Raw genomic sequence first — 22,821 nt, forward strand, 5'->3', positions numbered from 1 at the left:
GCACTTGCGGAACCCATCCTTAGAAGGGCGAAACAATGACAGAACCCAGACTCAAAATTAAGAAGAATGTAAGAATGTTAGTATATAACATTATAGTATAGTATATAATAATTATAGTATATAACAGAGTGTACTTCTATGGTTATTTGTCAATATAACGAATTTGCAGTGTTTAGATTCTTTTTATGACCAGGCTAAGATTAAAATTTTTGAAAATCTAAGATAATTATGTCTGAACATCCTGAACTTAAACGATATATGGGTCTAAGGCCGTACCCGCAATTTTTTTTTTGGTGGGGGGGGGGTAAACAAAAAACCTAAAAAAATGCATAAAAATATCCATTTTTGTTACATTTTTAAAAAGTCAGACAAACATTTCGGGGGGGGGGGGGGGATTCAAATTTGTTTCAGCCCTCTCCCCTAATGCTTATGTTTGTTTGTTTTTTGAGTATAACTGTGTCATAATATAAAAAACAACACCATTCAGCAGATCTTCGCAGTGTTACATGCTTAAATATCCAACTTATTTGCTTATTATTCATAATATATGCCAATAAGTCAAACTGAATATTGAGGAAGATCTATCCCTCTTGTTTAACTAAGATATAACATACAATATTTGTAAGGTCAGTAATTGTATACAAGGCCACGGATCTGTATTTGGAACATTTTACACTTTTTCTATGATTTTAATATAAAAAGCACCACAAATGAGTGGACACAGGGCAGGATACAGGACAGTGGACACAGGGCAGTGGACACAGAACTCTATTTTGAAAGAGGAACAATTTTGGGATCGGACCTCAAATATTTACTATGCTTATTCAAAACCTACATGTTGAGACTTGATTTTACCAATTTTGAGAATAGTTTGTAGCTACAAAACCAACTACCCCTCCTCCCGTTGGCAAAGCTAAGGGGTTGATTCCAAGCAGAAGGATAATTAATGGATTCCAATCAGATTAAGGATAATCAAAACAAGTCTTACCCAGAGCATTAGTCTTTTGGCAAAAAAACGAAAGATGAAAAAATCCTTTAAGCTCAGAATGTGAAACAAACCAAGCCCCAATGTTTTCACTCGGGACTTTACCCTTCTCTTTACATCACTGGTTGAATTCCAAGCATAGTCCAGTGATGCTCGTCAAAATAAAACTTACTCCGTAGTAATTAGGGTTTTGATCCTTTAACTCTAAAATCCTTTTACCACAGAGACATGAAACAAACTAAGCCTCCACGTCAGAAATTTGACACAAATGTGAAGGGAAATGAATCTCTATGCCTCATTCATTTTTAGCACGCACATTCCAGGGAAGAGATTAATTCTAGCAGATTTTAGATCACCCGGAACTTTTCCTTTTCTAATATAAAACACAGCTGAAAATTTGAGAATATATGTTTGAATAGCCAAACTATTAAGAATCCTTAATATTGATTCTAAATGATGAAACGGGATAATCAGGGGTGAATAAGAAATGACGTGTCCTGTTAGGTTATTGTAATTTTGGAACCACCCTTAAAAAGAACATTTTTTTTCAAGCTGACATATCAGGGACCTACACTCAGGTCCCTAATTCTAAATAAAGCAGTTCCGATCTCTAGTATGTACAACGAACATACTGTTGTAATAATTAAAAGTGCGACATATGCTATTTTTGTAACTTTTGAGGAGAGCCAAAAAAGGAAAAAACTTTGTCGGCTGGGGTTGCTCTTAAGGATGAGGCTAATGGGGACAAAGGGAACTCTATAACAACATCTTATGCTCTTTTCGGTGGTATAGATTAAAATCAAGCATTCCGAGCGAATTAAAAATTATTCCATTTTATGGCGCATGTCTCCTTTTTCTTTCACAAAAAAGGAGACAAATGCCTGGATCCCATGTTATACCTCAATAAGATAATTCTCTTCTGTCATTCTGAATTGCAACAAGACCTGATAAAAAAGACACATACGCCACTTAGAGACCTAGGTCTCATTTTATCTTCGTAAAGGTACGAGACAGGACAGTTCTGACTGCACCATTCGGTTCCTCGCGCTTAGTTTACCCGTGACACTATATAACTCATTACATAACTATATATAACCCATTTTCGACCAAAATGGCATATGTCACACTTTTAATTATTTCAGCCGAAGGATTTAGCTCATTTCGCACTGAGTCAGAACGTACGGTAACTCATTTTTGCACCTCCGATCTTAAATGAGGGGCTGAACTTATTATAATAAAATTTTATATAATAAAATTCGCTATTCCCGGGTTTCTTTAACATAAATAAGATTTTACTTTAAATTGGCCCTTTGAGAGTGCAAAATCCTAAAATACTGTACTCATTTCCGGATAAAATGTATTTTGTTTGAAAAACTATGCGTAAGCCCATCATTCTTGGGAGTTCCATGTCTTCTGCCTAAACTCACCCACATCCTTGATAGTAATCGAAAATTTACATCCAATTTATTACATTTATGTATGCAGAATATTTTATTATTTGAAAATACAAACATCAGACAATGCAATCGCACGTTCCTCATGACAAGAAATTACCACAAGCGTATCTATACCCTCTATATATTAGTGATAATAAGGGCAAATAGCCCACTCGGTGTGTTGGAAAATCCATCCCTGCATTTATACCTTGAAAATACTGCTACTACTGCTAATACTAAAAGCTCATCACAGCAGCAAACCATCTTGAAAATGCAGTTGCGCAGGCTCCTCTTTCATCCAAATATATTCCAACTGCGTTAACGCAGTGGATTAATATACTTGGTCGAACGATGTCCAGGTTCGGTCCTTGTTGTTGCAGGGCCAGCAGGAGGGGGACCTGTCAGTTAAACAAATTCCAACAAAACATCACTCTTTACTCTCTCCCATGACATTTCTTCTTCATTTGAATATTTTCCTCTTTGTAACCCATTCCAAAACGTCCTGTTTTTTTGTTTTTTTTGCCCCAGCTGGATTACCAAAACATGGTACAGTCATTTTAACTTTCCTTCCACCCCTAGGCAGTGGGATTAACCACATTTTTCCTACAGCTTATTGTTTGAATTACGATCACTCAAATGAGCATCTGAAACTAACCTTCGACAATTCCTCCGTAGACATATTAGGCCCCTTCTTTTGCACTAAGATCTTACATCTAATCTCACATATTTCTGCAAAGATTTCCGTTCTTTTAACTCATCTTTGTTCTAAGATCTTACAGCTCACTGATGTTAGCAAAAAGTGTGAAGGACACCATCTTTCTGCCATATAGAGCAATGATGAGAGAACTTTGATGATATACTCATCATTGTTCTTAGACCGCTGATCAGAGCAGAATGACGACAGATGTTTGCAAAAGAACGCTGGAAGATGTAGGATCTTAGTGCTAAGATTTCACTTTTAAGCGTTCTTTGCCAAAAGATGCACAAAGCACAAAGATGAGTAAAAGAACAGCCCTATAGTATACCTTCCTCAACGTTTTGAAGCGCAAACGTCTCATAGTCAGACACTATTACATATGTAATTCAGCCCATTGCATATGTCTTACACCGATACCCTCGTGAAATGGCATCTCAGTTTTGGATTGTCAGATGCCTTTTTTGAAAGGTGAAAGAGCACTCGTTGAATTTCTTACTAAAAAGTTGACAAAACTTGTAAGTGCGACATAACGCTAATCATCATTGCTGCAGCGGAAGGTGCGACCAAGTAAGCAGCGATTCGAGGTAGCAGAAATTTATGTTTTTTTCAGATTTAGAAAAATGTGCATGATGCCACTAACTTTTGCTTCCTGACGAAGAAAAGTAAGAATGTTTACAGAAGACTATAATCTAAAAATTCTATAGTAGAAAAAATTGGACTTTTTAAGGAGGAAACAGAACCCCCCCCCCCCAAAAAAAAGAGCAGTCTCTGAGTAAAAACTTTTCATTGAATTTGACATATTCAAAAACAGAGGCAAAAGCCCATGGAAACTTCTTTTTTTATTTATCCTAGCACAGAGTATTAAAGGGGTTGTCTTAGAAATTTGTGCAATGGGTCATTTGAAATAAGATTTTTAAGTTTTAAAAAGTTTGATTAGGCAAGTTTTGATTATAGAATATAGTGTGGCGATTATGTAAAACATTATTTACCTAAGAAACAAAAAGGGTGGATAATCAAACTTTCAATTATTAGATTTGAAATATCTCAAAAGCTCTGCTTGCCGACTTTCAGATCCTTGGGTTCCCAGGCTTAGGAAGATACAGCCCTTCATTTTTAGACGGCACTGGATCCACGGGATGGTTTTGGGGACACGTACTCCCCCCCCTCGAAGAACAAAAGTTACACTAATTACGGGGTTAGAGTATGAAGAATGCCAACGGGGAAGCTCAAGTTTCATTAGTACCCCCCTCACTAATTCTGCATCCGACCCTATAAACGATTGAACTTAGAAAAAGAGAGAAAATTTGTGGAAATTGATCGAGAGTTAGCCTTTTGAGAAAGTAAATATATTCAGGCTTGCTAGCGTCAAGGCCGTATCCATAGAAGGGTTAGTCAGTTTGACAACCCCCCCCCCCCAAAAAAAAATGTTTGTCCGACTTGTAAAAACGTAAAAAAATGAATATAAACTAATTTTTGATGCGTTTTAAAAGTTTATTTTGTAAAACAACCCCCCTCCCCAAAAAAATATTGGACACGGCCCTGGCTCGGGTACAAATATAGGTCTCTAGAGAACTTTACTGAATTGTATAAAAAATAGGTATTCCCTGAGTATTAATTTAAACCCTTACTGTTGACTGAGAAATGACAAGGATATGCAACCTTCCTCGTTGGATCAGAAATCTTTTGGCATTTGGAATGCCTATTGCAAAGATAATTTTCAGGAATGTTTGGCAAGGGATAGATGAGCAACACCCTTTTAACCCAAAAGGAAATGTTAACTGAGAGAGTTTTGTCTGTTTTCTTTGTGATAAGGATTTAAGGAACAATAAATAAATAAAATAGCATTTTTCTTTCCTTGCCAATTATTGCGAAAAATGTAAAAAAATAACAAACATTTGTTTTCTACCATTGTTTTAATCATAGAATTAATTTTTTTGGTAAATTTTTTGACTTAAAAAAAAAATAAAAAAAATATAGATACTATTTACTTCTCCATCAGTTCCCATTTTCTTAAACAGTATTAACTAATCAGAATGCTTAAAGGAATGCTCTAAAACAGTTTTAGGATAAAAATAATTCAAAATCCAATCCAAAAGCCCTATAATGACCTCTAACACAATCATTATTAGAGGTACAATGGAACAAGTCCTGCGAAAGGTAGTAAACCTGATATCAGTGGCTGAAAACTTGGTTTTGATTTTAAATAAAGATAGTCAGACTTAAAGCCAAGGCCGTATCTAAGAGGGGGTTTAAGGCAGGGGCGTCGTTTGGGAGGGGCAAAGGGGGAAGTTGCCCCTCCAATAATGTGGAGAAAAAAATTATTATATAGCCCATGCTCCTTGAATATCCGAAAATGGACCCCTCTTGCCCCCCCCCCAATGACAAATACTGTAGATTCGCGCCTGGTTTAAGGGGTTTGACTCCCACCCTGAAATGTTTGTCCGACACGTAAAAGCTAAACAAAATGCATATAAACAAATTTTTGATGCAATTTTTAAAGGTTTTTGTATCCTCCCCCCGAAAAAATAGCCCTCCCCGAACAAAATCGTGGATACGGCCCAGCTTAAAACTTAATAAATTTCGGAAGTACGTACCATTGTGTTTAAAATATACTAGAGGTTTCAAAAATTTACAAATTTCGTGTGAAAAGCATTGCCATCTAATTTTTAAATTTTTAAAGGAGACACAATCAGTAAACCATCTACTGGCAGCTCCCCCCCCCCCCAAAAAAACTCCTAAAAACTTAGCGCTTTGCAAAGAAACGCTAAGAAAAACTTTGCGTTTTAGTGGTAATATCATGCCAATACAAAAAACTGCTAATGAAATGGTGGCTTGCTGGTGATAGGCACTTTACTATGACAGGTAAGCCTACACTGTCCAATCTTGTGAATTAAAATTACGCACAACGTAAATATGTTTTGCCAAAACGTCCTATTTATTGACGCTGGTGTTTTTCAGACCATGTTTTTAGTCATTTAAAATCCCATTTTTTTGCTAGTCTAAAATAACTTCTGGATTTTTTAAAATAACTTACTGGATTTTTTTTTTAATATAGCAAAAGTACAATCGATTCAATGTGACTCCAAATAGTTGTTTAGCTTTTATCTATACGTGCTTTTTTAGTTTACTAAAAGAAAGGAAATACACTTTCCAATTAGTTCTTATCTTGTAATATTTTGTGTAGGCGTTCTCTTACAAGCAGAAACAAAATGCACTTGCATAGCAGCTGCAAAAAAATGTTATTGTTTTATTTTATATATCAATATATCACGAAGGAAATAAAGATTTTATCTGTCTTGATTCCAACATCAAAGTTGGACATCCAACATCGCCATCGGTAATATTATTATTCGCTTTAGTTAAATTCTTAATATCCCCTAATTTTGTTTTATTTTATTTTCTTCGTTTCTTTCTGTGTTACTTTGATTAATTTTTTTGAACAGGATATAATAGCTTTTGAATACAATTCTTATTGCTATTATACTGACAATATGATGGAGAATAGTTTCCGGTGCTTGTATGACAAACCCCCTACCGCTTAAGTTGTTCATTCATTGACACAGTATAGAACCGGTTTATTTTTAGTTAGTTTCTTTCAGCTTATCGTGAGGCAAGACAAAGAGAAGTGACATAATAAATAGAAAATATATACTTTTGGGCTATATATTTGCATATTAGGGGGGATGGTGATAATGTATTTGGATAGTGTGAAGTCAGAAAGCAATTTTTACTACATAATATGCAAAATAATTGTATACACATTAGGCATGCAGACCCGCTCTACTTTACCCCCCCCCCCCCTAATGTGCAAATACCTAGCCCAAATCTGCTTCTAAAGTATTATATCTTTATCTTACTTTGATATATTTAATTAGGATTGAGCGTCAGAGAAACGTACTAGAAGCATATTAGGTAGGGGGTGTATCAGACACGAGTTAACGAGTTTTCTTCGACATTTTGGCAAAAAATAATATGACACGCTAAACTATGGGAAAAAGAAGGGTTTTATATTATTACCATCATTATAAATGAATATTAGAGGGAGGCGGGGTGTAAGGAAATGGACCTTAAAGATATGGCATTACAAGAAAATTCAGCGAAACCAAATCTATTTCTTGAAAGTTTACCCTTACTTTTGCAACTGATTTTAGTGTTGTGTTTCAGCCTCATTATAGTCGCACTTTTGAAGGCAATCAAAATTGCGCATGACTAGAGTGCCAATAATGCATACCCTGCGTAGTTTTGTGAGCATAGAAATGTTCAACTTGCAAGCATACTCATTATGATGGATCAATCAGAATGAGGATTTAACCTCATTTTTTGAAGTTGAAATGATGGAAGTTTGTAACAGCATTTTTCGGTACTTACATATTAACGCCACCGCAGCAAAAGTTACGCTAACATTGAGATAGCTAAGAAATGGACATATCGTTAGAAATAGAATATCATCTTGAGTCTAAATATAATATTCATTTTCGTCAAATATGAACATTGTACCCCGACCATCTCCCCTCCCCCCCTAATGTACAAAAATACCGTGAATCGTATATATGCAATGAATGTTCTGTAAGCCACTCTTTCTTCAAATTGATTTAATGGCTTGTCAAAATAATGTACAAATTATTGTATATATACAATGCAGGGTAAATTTATCCATTAGAGGGGGGAGTTCATTTCTTACGCAAATGAACATTATGTCTGTACTCAAGGTGAAATACTTATTCGAAAAGGTAGGCTATGTGTGTTTCTTAGCTATTTGAATGTGCAGTTAATGAGTAAACTTACTGGCTAAAACTATCCAATTCTGGCGAAAATATTTTACTTTAACTTTGGGTCTTCAATCTCTTTTCATTTAAGTTATGTCTATCTCTTAGCTATCTTACTACGAGCGCAACTTCTGCTGTGGTGACGTTAAAACGTAAGTAACCATTTTTCCCGTCTGTACGAGGAATCTCGCAGAGGTACAATAATGTAGAGTTAGTATACAATGCTTATAGTCAGTATACAATAGTATACAATACTAGTAAAACTAAATACAGTAGAGTTAGTATAGGAATAAATTATGGTCGATACAATCATTTTAAACCAATTTTCTGTCAAAACCATTGTTCCGCTTCTGTAGAAAAAGTATGGCGTAAAAACCAAGTAATAAAAGCATTCAAAAACCTTTGCTTCTTCATCGACAGATGTGATTTTGATGCACATTAGGTTTAGGGTTCTTAAATTTTGCTTTTACTACTACTAACAACGCACCCCAGCATCAATCCGCCTGATGCCAACATAGCTACGCGCGCTTCGTCTCCATTCCAATCTATTTAAAGCCTACTTTTTTCACTTTCCCATGAAGCTTCTGTCTCTCTTAAAGCTTTGCTTGCGGCATCCTCCCACCACATTTGGGGAATAATTCTGCTAAATGTTAGTCTAATTCTGCTGATCACGACTAACAGCACAAGACGCATCATTGTTGCCATAACAGAATGACCTACATCGTAATTTTATCACATTATGGGAGAGGAACAATGGGCTATTTAGCCTTTTCATCAGAACTTTGTTTTCATCAATGCATCTTTTTAATTTAGAATTTTTGCAATCAGCAAAAATCTGGCTGCTGCTGTAATTCAACAGGCACATGTTATAAGATGTAATTTTAGAGGAAAGCAAAGCAAAACTATTTTCTTTTTTTTGAGGGGGGGGGGGGTTCAAATTTTAATAACAAGCTTTTGTTTTTTAAAAGAAAGCTTCTTTTGCATTGAAAATATGAGAAAATAGTTTCGATAACGAAATCTCTATTTTCTAAACTGGTCTATGAGTGAGAAAAAGAGCTACTCCTTATTTTTGAACTAAAATGATACAAGGAAGAACCAACTAAAGAAGATACAAGGAAACGGACAGAACCAATTGATAGAGCCCGTTAATTTTAAGAATGCAGCCTGTGAATATTAGCTTCAGAAAAAGAAGTCACATAACACCTTTTGAATTGCATCAGCCATGGTGTTGATTCAATTCGGTATGCAGTATTTTAAATTATGTTTGGTAAGCTTTGAGCTTTTTACATTCAAAAGGCGTTGATAACATAACGTTCTTCAAATTGCCTCAGCCATGGCGTAGATTCAGCCATGGTATGTAATATATAAATTACGATTGTTAATCTATAAGTTTTCAAACAGTTCGTGGTAACGAACTGTAAGTAAGGAGCGACCCGGCTCAATAGTAATGGAAACTCCAAAACACGGATTTTGATACCAATAGACATATCAAAAGAATCGGATTTTTATGCTGAATTCAAATATAGCTATAAGTTTATCATTTAAGCTTTCAATTAATGAATCCACATCAAAGCGTTAGCAGGTTTCAGGCCTATCGCAAAAATGAAAATTTTGCCAAGGAAGATCAAGGATGCTTATTTTTTTTCAGTGATCTATCGACTCAATGAAATGTCATCACCGTGAAGCCTAAAAGACCCCCTCCCCAGCCCCGTTTTCTCAAAATTGTCCGATCAAAATTTTTAGATATCTATTTTGTTCAGCGTAGTTGAAAGGTCGAGTAAATACGCCTTTGAAGATATCATGACCCACCAGAGCCCCAGGGGAAAGGTCTTTAAGCTACACAATTTGCCTATTGTTTACGTATAGTATTTGTTATTGGGAAATATGCATACAGTTTTCAGGTGAGAAGGCAAATTTTCTGCAGGTGGGATTTTCCATGGGGATAATTTTACATGGCGAGGGAAGGTTCCAGGGAGTGAGTTTTTAAGGGGAAACTTTACACTGGGGAATTTTCCAGAATTCCTATATGAAATTCGTCTTATGTCTTGCTTTCTCTTTACCGACTCAATTTTACGCGTGGAGATGTTTAGGGTAATTGTCCGGGTAAATTTTCACCAGGTTGAATTGTATAGATAATAAATTCATGGGGAAGAAGGATTTTTCCATGGAGGTGTAGTCAGATTTCCTGGCAATATTTAAAAAAACGATCAGAAATTAAATAAAAAAAACAAGCTTTTTCAACTGACAGTAAGGAGCAACATCCAAACTTAAAACAAACAGAAATTATTACGTATATGAGGAGGATTGCTGTTCCTCAACACCTCGTTCTTTACGCTAAAGTTTGAATTCTGTCCTAATTCTCTAAGAGCTCCTGAAACACTATGTTCTTTAATTACAATGATAGGAAGCTTTTTTAAAAAGTGCTTAAAAACTTTAGCGTAAAGAGCGAGGTGTTGAGGAAGAGCAACCCCGTCATTTACGTAATAATTTCTGTTCATTTTAAGTTTTAATGTTGCTCCCTAGTTTCAGTTTTCCAAAACTTTTTTTATATTTTTATATTCAAAAGGCGGTGGTAACATAACGCCTTTTGAATTACCTCGGCCATTGCGTAGATTCAATTCAGTACGTAGTATGTAAAATGAAGTTTGCTAATCTGTAAGCTTTTATATTCAAAAGGCGTTCGTAACATAACACCTTTTGAATTACATCAGCCATGTAAGGGCGTAATTTGGTATGGGGAAGGGGGAGGGGCAACTACCCCCTCAAGACCCAATTTTACAAGAAAATGTACTTTCTTATTTGTGCATTCGTTCTGATGAAAAGTAATTCCACGTGGGTTCGTATTACATTACTAATGCCCTTATATCATTGCAAACAGCTATTAAACATGATTTTTAGGGGGTCAAGGAAGGAGGGATCAACTTTTACGACTGAAGAAACTTGAAAAGAGTTCAAGGTAGAAGTTGTTGACGCATAATGCTCTCAGTAATTGTTGGGATAACCAAAGGGTGCTATTTAACTAGAGAGTTAATACATTATTTTCGTGCAGCAGCATGGGCACCCATAGGGGGGGGGGCATAGGGGGGATCCAGCTCCCAGGCTGAATGATGCTGCCTTATATTTTATATTTTGGTTTTGAGATTTGTATTATACAGCATTGGAAGTGCCGATTAGACCAGCTAAGCCCCCCTCTAAAATGCAGCTTATGGGTGCCAATGTACGGCATCAACTCAACAGGGAGGTTACATGATAGTGTGTTGGGAGGTTACATGTGATGGAGGTTACTAGATACCTGGTGCTGAAAATAAATGTAAAGGACGCCTGACTTTAAAATCAATTAAAAAGAGAAGTATTGTGGCAGCCTCGTCATAGTTGTCCGCACCTCAAAAAGTGAACGTTTCAACTAAGAGCCATAGCTATAAGGTGTACTGACCAATTGTAGAAACAACTCTCCTAAGGTGGACAAGTTGACTGAAAGATGTCTAAGACACAACATAAATTTTATAGATGAGTGGGAAAACTAAAAAATCTATTTCGGAGTTTTTGACGGTTATTGGCGACAAGGTAATTTTTACGCATCCAGCCTAAAGTAAATAACTTATTTTATGATCAAAAATAAAAATTCCCAAAATGAGAGTTGAAGACCGATTTTGATCCTTCCATTGTTTTGAAATTATTAGAAAAAGTTGTTCATAAACGTCTATATAGTTTCCTACAGGCTAATGGTTTGCTGAGTGAGACCCAATTCGGATTTCGTAAAGGGCACTCGACGAAGAATGCTTTGTAGCAAATTATGGAATCAATTAACAGTGGTACGGACAGAGGTGAAACACCTTTATCTATAATTATAGATATTCGCAAAGCATTAGATACAGTTGATTTTCAAACGTTACTAAGTCGGATGGAGTCGCTGGGTGTCCGTGGAAAGTGCTTAAAGGGGTTTGAAAGTTATCTCACAAGGAGATCCCTCAAAATGGTGTTAAATGATGTGAGCTCAGCAGCATTTCCAGTGACGTGTGGAGTACCACAAGGGTCAGTGTTAGGTCCGGTGCTTTACCTCATCTATGTTGATCTCATGCGTCTTTATTTGAAAGATGTGTGTCTTATCTCGTTAGCTGATGATACCGTTTTAACTATGTAAATGTTCGCAAGACATTTTTAATAATGTTCTGTAGAGTTGGTAAACAGCTGGATGTGTCTGGCCAGGTAACCTTATGTGGTAATCCAGTTCAACAAGTTGATCATATCCTACCTTGGTTTTTATCTTGGTGAGAAAATAGGAATTTTACCAGAACCAGAAAATTTTGAGCATCTTAAGAGCCAAATAAGATAAAAAATGGATTTCCATCAACCAAGCGTCCTGCGTTTAAGCGGTTTGCCTTTAAAACTTAGATTTACAAAATTTCTCACATAACACCCTTTGTTTTTACCACACCCGTGCTATGGTCTAGCAATTACTTTCAGTGAGAAAATTCTTACTGAAAACCTTATTTGGTATACAAACAAAACTATTCCATTTATTATGGATATTGATAAACAGATAGAAATAGAAACAAATATATGACACTAAGAAGACATTTTTTTTCAGGGATATAGGCGCACCGTTTACAGTGCTTTACTCCAGACAAAATAAAAGAAAAAAATGTGAAAATTATGTTTTATTATACAATAAACAAGGAATTGCAGTAACCATGGGAGCTTATGCTTTCAATAGTAGCCATACGGAGAGGGTAATCATAGGGCATTTGCCTCCTCCCCTAGATTTGAAAAACATTTTTTTTTCGTATATTCATTGAATAAAACCTTTATTGGGTATTTGATTTCAAAAAGAAAGAAAATTGCCCGCTCTAGATTTTGAAGCCCCCCCCCCCAAACATTTTGTGAATTGGTACCTGTCCTTGTTTTTTTTTCCAAGGGGAGAAGTTGTGCCGCTGCCCACCCTCTACCGGCATGTATGCTATAATTATATCTTTCAAATTAATTACTCACATAAAAACCTTTTCTGTTGTTGTATTTGTATTGCTTCATGCATTCTATTCAGTCCATTTCAACGCCATCTATTTTAAATTTCAATGTTCCTTCTCCAAAATTCTTGTCCAGGCCCATTTAAAATAGGTGTTACTGTTTTCTGGTTAATATGTCTTTTCTTTAATAAACAAAATACCAATTTCTATCAAAACTGAACCAGAGGTGTTCCAAAGATTGTGCTTTTTGGCTTTCCATCTGGAGCAAAACGAAAAGCAGGTCGTCCCCGAATGAGTTGGGAAGAGGTCATAAGGAAGGGTTTAAAGGACATGGATTAAACTCCATGAGAGGGGGTAAAAAGTGAAGCTTTGAATAGATCGGGGTGGAGGTGGAACATGCGCAGCTTTGTTGGCCTCAGGCAACTTGGTTCTGCATTGACTTATTATTAGTAGTAGTAGTATAAATCTTCCGGACATCAATAAATTTTCTCCTTTTTTAGCAATTTTATTTCTATTTAATCCAATAAAAAAAAACTTTAGCCATTATGTTTAATATTTTTATCTTTTTTGAAGGGGAAATTGGACTGTTATGTCCACTTATTTTACTGGAATGTCAAAAAATGAATTTAGAATTTTTTTTTAAACACAGAGTTGATAAAATTTAATAAATTTAACATGGTGCGTCTTTACTTATGAATATGGTCTCTAATTTTCCCATTTAAATTTAATTTTTTTGATTTTCTCATGACCCAAGCTCTAAAGAAGAAAAGGGAAATATCAATAATGACATTGGGCTGTAAGAAGAGTAAAATATGTAAAATCAATTATTGCTTGTTTAATCAACGAGCTTGTGCAGGTCATTCTGTCAAACTAATAGTGTCAATTTATTTAATATGTACCCCTCCCTCTTTTTGAGACTATATTTACCGAGAGCTCCCGAATTTACCAATTTACCGAACTAGAATTACCTGAAACCGGGAACAAACCACGTTATGTTGATTTTAAGATATTTTGTAACCACTTAGGATATTTTTGACCCCTGGGAATGTCTTGAACACCCCTAAGAGATAATAGTAGGTAAATTTGGTCTATTTTCTAAGAAAATCTCCTAAGATATTTCTATGTTCTGCACTAAAACGAGAAAAAGATAAGCATAATTTTCTGACATCCTGTTTCTTCAGATGTTATGCCTCACAAATCATAACCTCCACGAAACCAATTAACATTTACCAGGTATATCAACATCTATTAATTCGTCTTTTATCCCCAGCTCTTAATTATTAAGTCAGCAGTAAATGCAAATTTTAACGACATAACGCACTTTTATAAAAAAAATATATACTTTAATAATGATATTAAATACCTGCTTCAACGTACAGAGACTTTTATTGAACATTTTATATACTTATTAAGGTTTAATGCGTCTTTAATTAGTTTTGTTGTGTTTTTAGAAAGTTTCTTCTTTCTTTCTTTCTTTATTATGTAATCTTCTTTTCTTCTTTCTTTATTATGTAATCTGCACGTTGTGTTCGTGTTTTCAGTGGTTATATAAAGCGGGCAGTTAGTGAGAGTACACATACGTATTTAAAAAGGATAACCCTGTGGTAGCACCCAAAACATTCCTTATTTCTGGAGAGACAAATAACCACACCTTCCTTAAACATGGTTGATTTTTAAACCTTCTGTGTAAAATTTGAAGTCAGTAAAAGGAACAGAAAGTTAAACTCCTCCTAATTGGCTACCAGAGTGAAAATTGAAGCCAGAATATAAAACAAAAGGTTTCGAGTCATACGATTTTTTCATGTGATCTCTCTGTTTCTTTTTGAAAACATAAAATGTTTTCCCCATGCCACGATCTAGGAACAATAAAGTGCCTATTCTTTTCCAGTCTTGCCAAGATTTTTCGCTGAAATTTGGCAAAGTTTTCATCTTTATTCTAAGTAGCTATGAGACAAAGCTCGCTCAGACCAAAAAATAGTCCAAATACAATTAGAAACAAAGCCAATTTTACTTCAGCAGTTGTTCAAAAACAACGTCCATGAACAGAATTCGTGTACAAATGTGTACACTGTGATTTTACTAAAGAATTAAAAGCCATTTCCTTAATTGAAGCTCCTCCACCCCATGAACGGGTGGACTAGAATTTTTTCGCTTTTTTGTAATGAAGTTACAAAAAAGGTATTTTTTTTAAGATGAGGGAAGGGGAAATTTTTCCTTTTCATCGATTTTTTGGTACTTATGTATTATAGCCACCCCACTCAAGTTCTTGATCTGAGTAGAACCGATTTCTCTCTGTATTTCAGTTAGTAATACAATACATAAGAACCCATTTTTTAAATAAATAAAGAATATTAAAGGCATTTGTTAAAATCTGGGGGGGGGTCTATATTTTATTTGAAAATGAAAACACAAAAAAGCACGGTACTTGTGCATTATACGGTACCCACGAAAGAAGCCAAGTTTGGTAAATGCTAACGAAATAAAATAAAAAAGGATGAATATATAATAGTTTAGAAACAAATTTGGGCTATATATTTGGACATTAGAGGGCATGGGGTGGGGGTAAAGCATAGCATATATTAAATACGTAACCTAACCTAACCTAGGTACCTCTCGCCCCTAAACCCCCAAAAAACAACAGTTTGAGCATTGTAAACGCAATAACAAATCACACTTTGCATTCCATTTATCTACCAAATGCAAATACCCGTTTTTCTGGTTTCCTGTAGCAGTGGGAAGGCGTTACCCGGTTGGGGTTACCCGGTTTGAACCCCCCCCCGAAATTTTTGACTGAGTTGAAAATTAGTAAACCCCCCCCCCCCCCAAACAAAAATCCTGGATCCGCTCTTGCCCCGTAGCAATTCCTTGTACAGTAAAACATTTTTACGCTGAATTTAAAACTCGACAATTCTTTAGACAGTTCTTAGGTAATTATGATTGCTGCATTATCTTTCCATATTGTGTGACCAAACTAAATTCCAAGGAACGGAAAATTATCCCTTCTAAGACAGTGAACCCTTTTATTTTCGACTATTTTGGCCCTATAAACAATAGCTACGCTCACCAGAAAAAAGACAAGATTAAATGAATGTAAAACAGGGAATATTTATGTGGTCCAATTTTTATCTCTTTTAATTATTCAGTTATGTCGGTTTTGAGCAGACTATCATTTCTATAATTGCCGTTGATTTCTGAAAAATGCAATTTTAAGCATTGGCTTTTGTTCATTTGTTTGTTTTTCGTTTTGTTTCTTTTAAATTAGATCTTGTATACTAATGTCTGCGCAGCATTTTTTTCTAGTTATTTGGTTTTATTTTCGTAAAAACAATGGTGGAGGATTCCTGTAATAATATTACTCAAATTTAAGGCCCCTTATAATATAGACAAACTGTTCGTGTTATAAAACTTTATTTAACACGCGACTCGGCTCAATAGTAACCGAAACTCTAAAAAACAGAATTTTGATATAAATAGATACATCAACAGAATTAGCCTATTATGCTGATTCTAAATATAGGAGATTCGTCAAGTTTGGTGTTACCCATCAAAGTTACGAGCCTGACAAATTTTGCCTGATTATTGAAACAGGGGAAAAACACACGCTAAAATTCATAGAATCTAGATGAAAATCACACCATCATATTCAACATACCCGAGAACCCAATTGTAGAAGTTTCAAGCTCCTATATACAAAAATGTGGAATTTCGATTTTTTTGCCAGAAGACAGATCACGGTTTGTTATTATTTATATATAACATATATACATGTTTATTATTATTTTTTTCCAGGGTTGATCGTATTGAAATGATGATCCTAAGAGATCGGGAGATGGCACATTCGAACGGACATTAAAAGTTCTAGTGCCATTTTTAAGTGACAAAAAAGGTTGGAGGACAACTGGCCCCTGACCCGCCCATTTATTTCCCAAAGCTAACTGATAAAAAACTTGAGATAGTCATTTTGTTCAGTATAGTTGAAAGATCAAATAAATATGTCTTTAGGGGTAAAATGACCCCCAACAGTCCGTGGAGAGAGACCTGTAAGTTATGAAATTTTCCCAGTGTTTACGCATAGTATTTGTTATTGGGAAGTATACAGAGACCTTTCGGGGGGGGATTTTGTGCTTGAGGTGGATTTCCATAGGGAGAATCTTCCTTGTGGAGGGAAATTTCCGGAAGGGGGGGGGGGAGGAATTTTCCACGGAAAATTTTACACCGGGGGATTTGACAGAATTCCTATACGAAATTCTTTTTAATTGTCCATTCTCTTTGTCAACTCAATTTTGCATGTTGAGATGTTCTGGAGCAAATATCCGAGGGATATTTTCTACGTCTTTTCATTTCCTGAAAAAAATTTCCATGGAAGGGGTCATTTCCGGAGGGATCGAGAAACCGATTAGAGATTCTTCCAAGTGAAAGTATGCTAAGGAATATTTTTCATGCTGCAACGTCCATAGGAAATTTTAAGCAGAGGGGGGATTTTCACCGAGTATGGAATTGTCTGGGGGGAACTTGACTGGGGGGAGGGGAGTGTACTGTAAGTTGGAAGAGATTTTCTTGGAGGATTTCCAAGAGAGGGGGGGGGTATATTTCAATGAAGGGAGTTATATTTACCTGCATTATTTGAAAAACGAATAGAAATCAAATAAAAAAAAGATTTTTTTTTACTGAAAGTAAGAAGAGACATTAAAACTCGAAACGAACAGAAATTATTCTGTATATGAAGGGTTTCCCCCTCCTCAATACCTTGCTCTTTACGCTATAGTTTGACTGTTTGTCCCAGTTTTTTTAAGAATGGCTACTGAAACACAGGGGCCGTTTTATTAGAATAGGAGCTTTTTTAACAGTGCTAACAACTTCACCATAAAGAGCAAGGTATTGAGGAGGGGGCAACCCTTCCTATACGGAATAATTTCTGTTCGTTTTTAGTTTTAATGTTGCTCCTTACTTTCAGTTAAACAAACTCGTTTTTTAATTGAAGAAATAAAACCTCAACTCTGCTAACAGCTAAACAAAGAATTGGTTGTGCATTTTATAACTCTTGCTATAAAAAAAATATGAGTTAACTCATAGAGAAATTTTATATAATGATACCTTACGATAGCAGAATGGATGAGAATGGGAATGGGATAAACGTGCATAAATATTGCATTCACTTATTGCGTCATATATGGTTATACGAGAAAAATCAATCCCTTTGTATCTTTGTAACATATTGTAAACAGTAACCTTTTCAATGTGATTATAATAACTTTATAACGAATTTATTATCATGTCTTATATGTAATTTTCGAAGTTTCTACAACAACTCCTTCAATACGAAGTGCCAGGTTCTAAAACCAAAATAAATAAATAAATAATACATTGGGTCCATATCGCTCTTTACTTAGGTAGCGCTATTACGCTGCCTATGACTATAGAACTTAGTAGGAATGATCAAAATTAAGTTTTCAAAAATGTTTTAAACAGCACCAAAGATTGGTGTCATTTCTTGGAGTAACATGACATGCATAACTTCACATGGTGTTCACCAGAGAACAGCTTTTTGCAGTGGTTGCAAAAATTGGTAGTCATTCGGTGAATGCACGCTGGGACAGGTCGTTCTTTTCATTTCCATAGACATCATTAAACGTGTTTCACTTGTCAGCTCTGTTGTTTGACCGAAGATTACGAACAGGAAAAAGCCTATGGCTTTTTCCTATTTGAAATAGTAAGCAACAAACCTCAGAGAATGAGGCAGCTAACTAAGTCCAATATGTGCCATGGTTATTGATTCTGAACTAAAACTAAAATAAATAAAAATAGATTTCTTCAATTTTTACGAAATGTCACTCATTATGTCATATATGGTTATTAGTACACAATCGGTTTTAGATCTTACGTCAAGGCACTTATTACTTCATATATGGTTATGATTGCTTGAAGAATCAAATACCTTCGAAAAATGAAAAGACATCTAAACTGCAGTTTTTTTTGTAAAGTGATTCTATCTTTTTCTTATTAAAAAAACACTAGAACTTTTAATTTCCGTTCGAGTGAGCCCTCTCGCGAAATTCTAGGACCACTGGGTCGATACGATCACCCCTGGGGAAAAGAAAAAAATGCAAATAAACACGCATCCGTGATCTTTCTGCTGGCAAAAATACCAAATTCCACATTTTTACAGATAGGAGCTTGAAACCTCTACAGTAGGGTTCTCTGATACGCTGAATCTGATAGTGTGATTTTCATTAAGATTCTATGACTTTTAGCGGGTGTTTTTCGCTCTTTCTGAAAATAAGGCAAATTTTCTCAGGATATGAGTAAACTCAAACTTTTGATATAATGAGTAAACTTGATGAAACTTATATATTTAAAATCAGCATAAGAATCCGATTCTTTTGACGCATCTATTGATGTTAAAATTCCGTTTTTTAGAGTTTCGGTTACTATTGAGAAGAGTCGCTCTTACTATAATAAAGTTCATAACCACGAACTGTTTGGATCGCTGCAACCCGGATATAACCCTGATTACAAACAGGAAGAAGCCCACGGCCTTTAATTATTTGGAATAGTAAGAGACGAACCTTGGAAAATCAAGCAGCTAACTAAATCCAATATGTGCTAACTATGTCCAATAAGTCCTATATTAATTTAATATTTCAGTTATTATGATCTAGAGTGCTAGCTACCGCCACAACCCTGATTTTGTTAAAACTGCTAAAAGAATTGCCACATTTTACATACCTATATCTATATGGTTTTTATAATATTAAAAATAACACTACTACTAAAGTGTAATAGAAAAATGCAGTTTTTCGTAAAGAATTTATTCTTGTTATTATGTATTTCTTATATAATTATCTTGTTGAAAGATAAGCGTGTATAAATATTGTTCTCACTTTTACATCATATATGGTTATAAGTATACGATTATAACGTCAGTCGTCAAGCCTGTACATGAAAATGCACTTTTTTTTGTCAAAATTGATTCTATTTTAAAAACTATTTTATTTTTAATTACAAAAGATACTAGATATAGCAATTTTCTTTAAAATGAGCCATTACACAGCTCTCTATGATTTTCCAGTGCCCATTCACTTTTTATTGCTTTCACTTAACATGATTAAATATTGCTTTCACTTTTACATTATATATGGTTATGACCTATACGATTATAACATCATTCGTCAAGCCTGTACACGAAAATGCACTTTTTTTTGTCAACATTGATTCTATTTTAGAACTATTTTATTTTTAATTACAAAAGATATTAGATATATCAATTTCCTTTAAAATGAGCCATTACACAGCTCTCTATGATCTTCCAGTGCCCACCCGGCTGAGGAAGAAAAAAAACGGAAAGAAAAGAAAAAATATGCCTTATGATTTTCAAGTCAATGAAATTTACGTGTTTTTCAAGCCGAGAGACGATAAGTTTTCTATAAAGTGGTACGTACAAGGCGGTTCTAATAGTGTACTTTTTGTATTGGTCTGACTCGTGATCATTTCTTACTAGGTTGCTAGCTATCACTGCAACCCGGACTGTATTTCTTAGTATGGTACGTAATAATCTCTTACAATGTACTAGCTACCGCTGCAAACCAGACTATGGGGCGTGATCGTCTCTTACTAGGTTGCTAGCTTCCGCTGCAACCCGGAGTACTATAATTACTATTTTTAGGAGTTATGGGTTATTGTAGTTTTTATTAAGGGACGTCATCGTCTCATGCTAGGTATCAAACTAAACCCAATATGGTTTTCAGCAATCTCTACAGTCATGATACCGATAAAACTTACATATTCCCGATTTATAATTAACCAGACCGATTCCTTATATAAAAAATAAAACTAGTTTTAAAATTTTCAGGTATTTTTCTACTTTAAATTAAAACATTAAAATTATTACTCATATACAATAAATATTTTTGCAGTTTATAACTTCAGCGATTCTGAACTAAAAGCTAAAATAAAATAAGAATTGTTTTTTTAAATTTTACGTCACGACACTCATTACGTCATATATGGTTAATAATACACAATCGGTGTTAGATATCACGTCATGTCACTTATTACGTCATATATGGTTATGATTGCTTAAAACATCAAATATCTTTCAAAATATGAAGACATCAAAAATGCAGTTTTTTTGTAAAAAGTGATTCTATTTTTAATTTTTTGGTTTTTGATTAAAAAAGCACTTTTAATTTCGGTTGAAATGAGCCCTCTCGCAAAATTCTAGGACCCCCGGTTCGATACGATCATCCCTGGGGAAAAGAAAAAAAGGGAAACAAATAAACACGCATCCTTCTTCTGGCGAAAAATATCAAATTCCACATTTTTGCAGATAGGAGCTTGATAGGAACCTCTACATTAAGGTTCTCTGATACGCTGAATCTGATGGTGTGATTTTCATTAAGATTCTATGACTTTTGGGGGGATTTTCCCCTTTTTTCGAAAATAGGGTAAATTTTCCAAGGCTCGTAACTTTTGATGAGTAAGACTAATATTGATTAAACTTATATATTTAAAATCAGCATAAAAATTCGGTTCTGTTGATGTATCTATTGATATTAAAATTAGTTTTTTAGAGTTTCGGTTACTATTGAGACGAGTCACTCTTACTATACAGTTCGTTACAATGAACTGTTTTATATAGCGTTGGGTACAATATAAAGCATAAGTACCAAAAGCACTCTTCAGAATGATTGTTGCTCCTTATGGCACAAGGAAGGATTCACATCTAAGTCCCCGATAGACAGGGAACAATAAAAGAGAAGAAAAAGTACCTTTGGCTGACAGACAGTGTGACAAATAAACTTGCACATTTTGCATGCAACACCATGTTTTCTTACTTTCTGATGACAGACTTGACAAATGTGGGATTTCTTCAGAATTTTTGCACCAAAAGTGTGGGACAACAATTTTGAATCGGGAGCCTGTAAGAAAATAAATTAAAGATCTGTTACAAATTCATTTGGCAGGCATGTTCAGATCGAAGGTCATAACATGAACTTTTAACATTTCTGTGGGTTCTTTTGTATTCTAATTGAGGTAGTTCAGAATCTCTTTGACTTTATAATATATTTGATGAAAATTTACTTTACTTTAGAATCGGACATTATATTCAGTGACACCTATTGGAGGTGTCAACAATAGGAGAAGAATTTTAATTTGTATACTATTTGCCTCTTTTGAATTACTTCTTATATCATCGTTCTCATTAATATAGGTTTATCTTATAAATGTATTAAAACTTAAAAAAACATGAGGTAATTTAATCATCATAGTACAACATTCAACTTCAACAACCAAATAAAACAACAAAATGCAACTACCATGATTAGGCATAGCTCTCGCCTCACGGAGGGGGGGGGTCTAAAGGTCAAACACTTAAAAAGACAGGAAATACAGCAAGAAGGGCCGGGGTGCTACCATTTCGAATAACCGTCACAAGCACTAAACGTCATTTCGTCGACAAGGAAAATCCGTCAGAACCACTAACCGGCAGAACGTCAATAGTCATAAGATCGACACGTCAGTTCATCGATAGTGAAAATCGCTACCCTTCAGAACGTCGACAGTCATAACATCTAAATTTTTTTTTAGAAATTTAGATGTTATGGCGTGTCGATGTTATGACTGTCGACGTTCTGACGGTAAGTGGTTCTGACGGATTTTCGTTATGAAAAAAATTCCCTCGCTCAGGTCAGGTTTGGTTTCTTATATATTAGGTTTTAATAATTAGGTTAGATTAGGTTTTCATAACACCTAAAACAATTTAGATGTTATGACGTGTCATGTTATGACTGTCAACGTTGTGACGGTTAGTGGTTCTGACGGATTTTCGTTATGGAATTTTTTTTAGATGTTATGACGTGTCGATGTTATGACTGTCGATGAACTGACGTGTCGATCTTATGACTGTCGATGTTGTCCCGGTTAGTGGTTCTGACGGATTTTTTGTCAATGTTATGACGAATTTTGCAGTGGT

The 22,821-nt window shown here is 35.0% G+C and overlaps 1 protein-coding gene across 1 annotated transcript in view; it reads right to left on the bottom strand.

Moving 5' to 3' along the window:
• LOC148946745 (tensin-1-like) overlaps positions 1-22,821 on the bottom strand; it is a 146,883-nt gene that overhangs the window by 61,626 nt on the left and 62,436 nt on the right. Inside the window, exon 2 of the mRNA XM_089097103.1 lies at positions 21,617-21,766. Within this exon, the coding sequence (XP_088953229.1) occupies positions 21,617-21,655 (39 nt within the window). The 5' untranslated portion in view covers positions 21,656-21,766. The remainder of the gene's footprint in view (positions 1-21,616; positions 21,767-22,821) is intronic.

Source organism: Artemia sp. Qi Xiang Cuo, chromosome 11 (assembly GCF_049724085.1).
Source record: "Artemia sp. Qi Xiang Cuo chromosome 11, ASM4972408v1, whole genome shotgun sequence".
Taxonomy (NCBI): Eukaryota; Metazoa; Arthropoda; class Branchiopoda; order Anostraca; family Artemiidae; genus Artemia; species Artemia sp. Qi Xiang Cuo.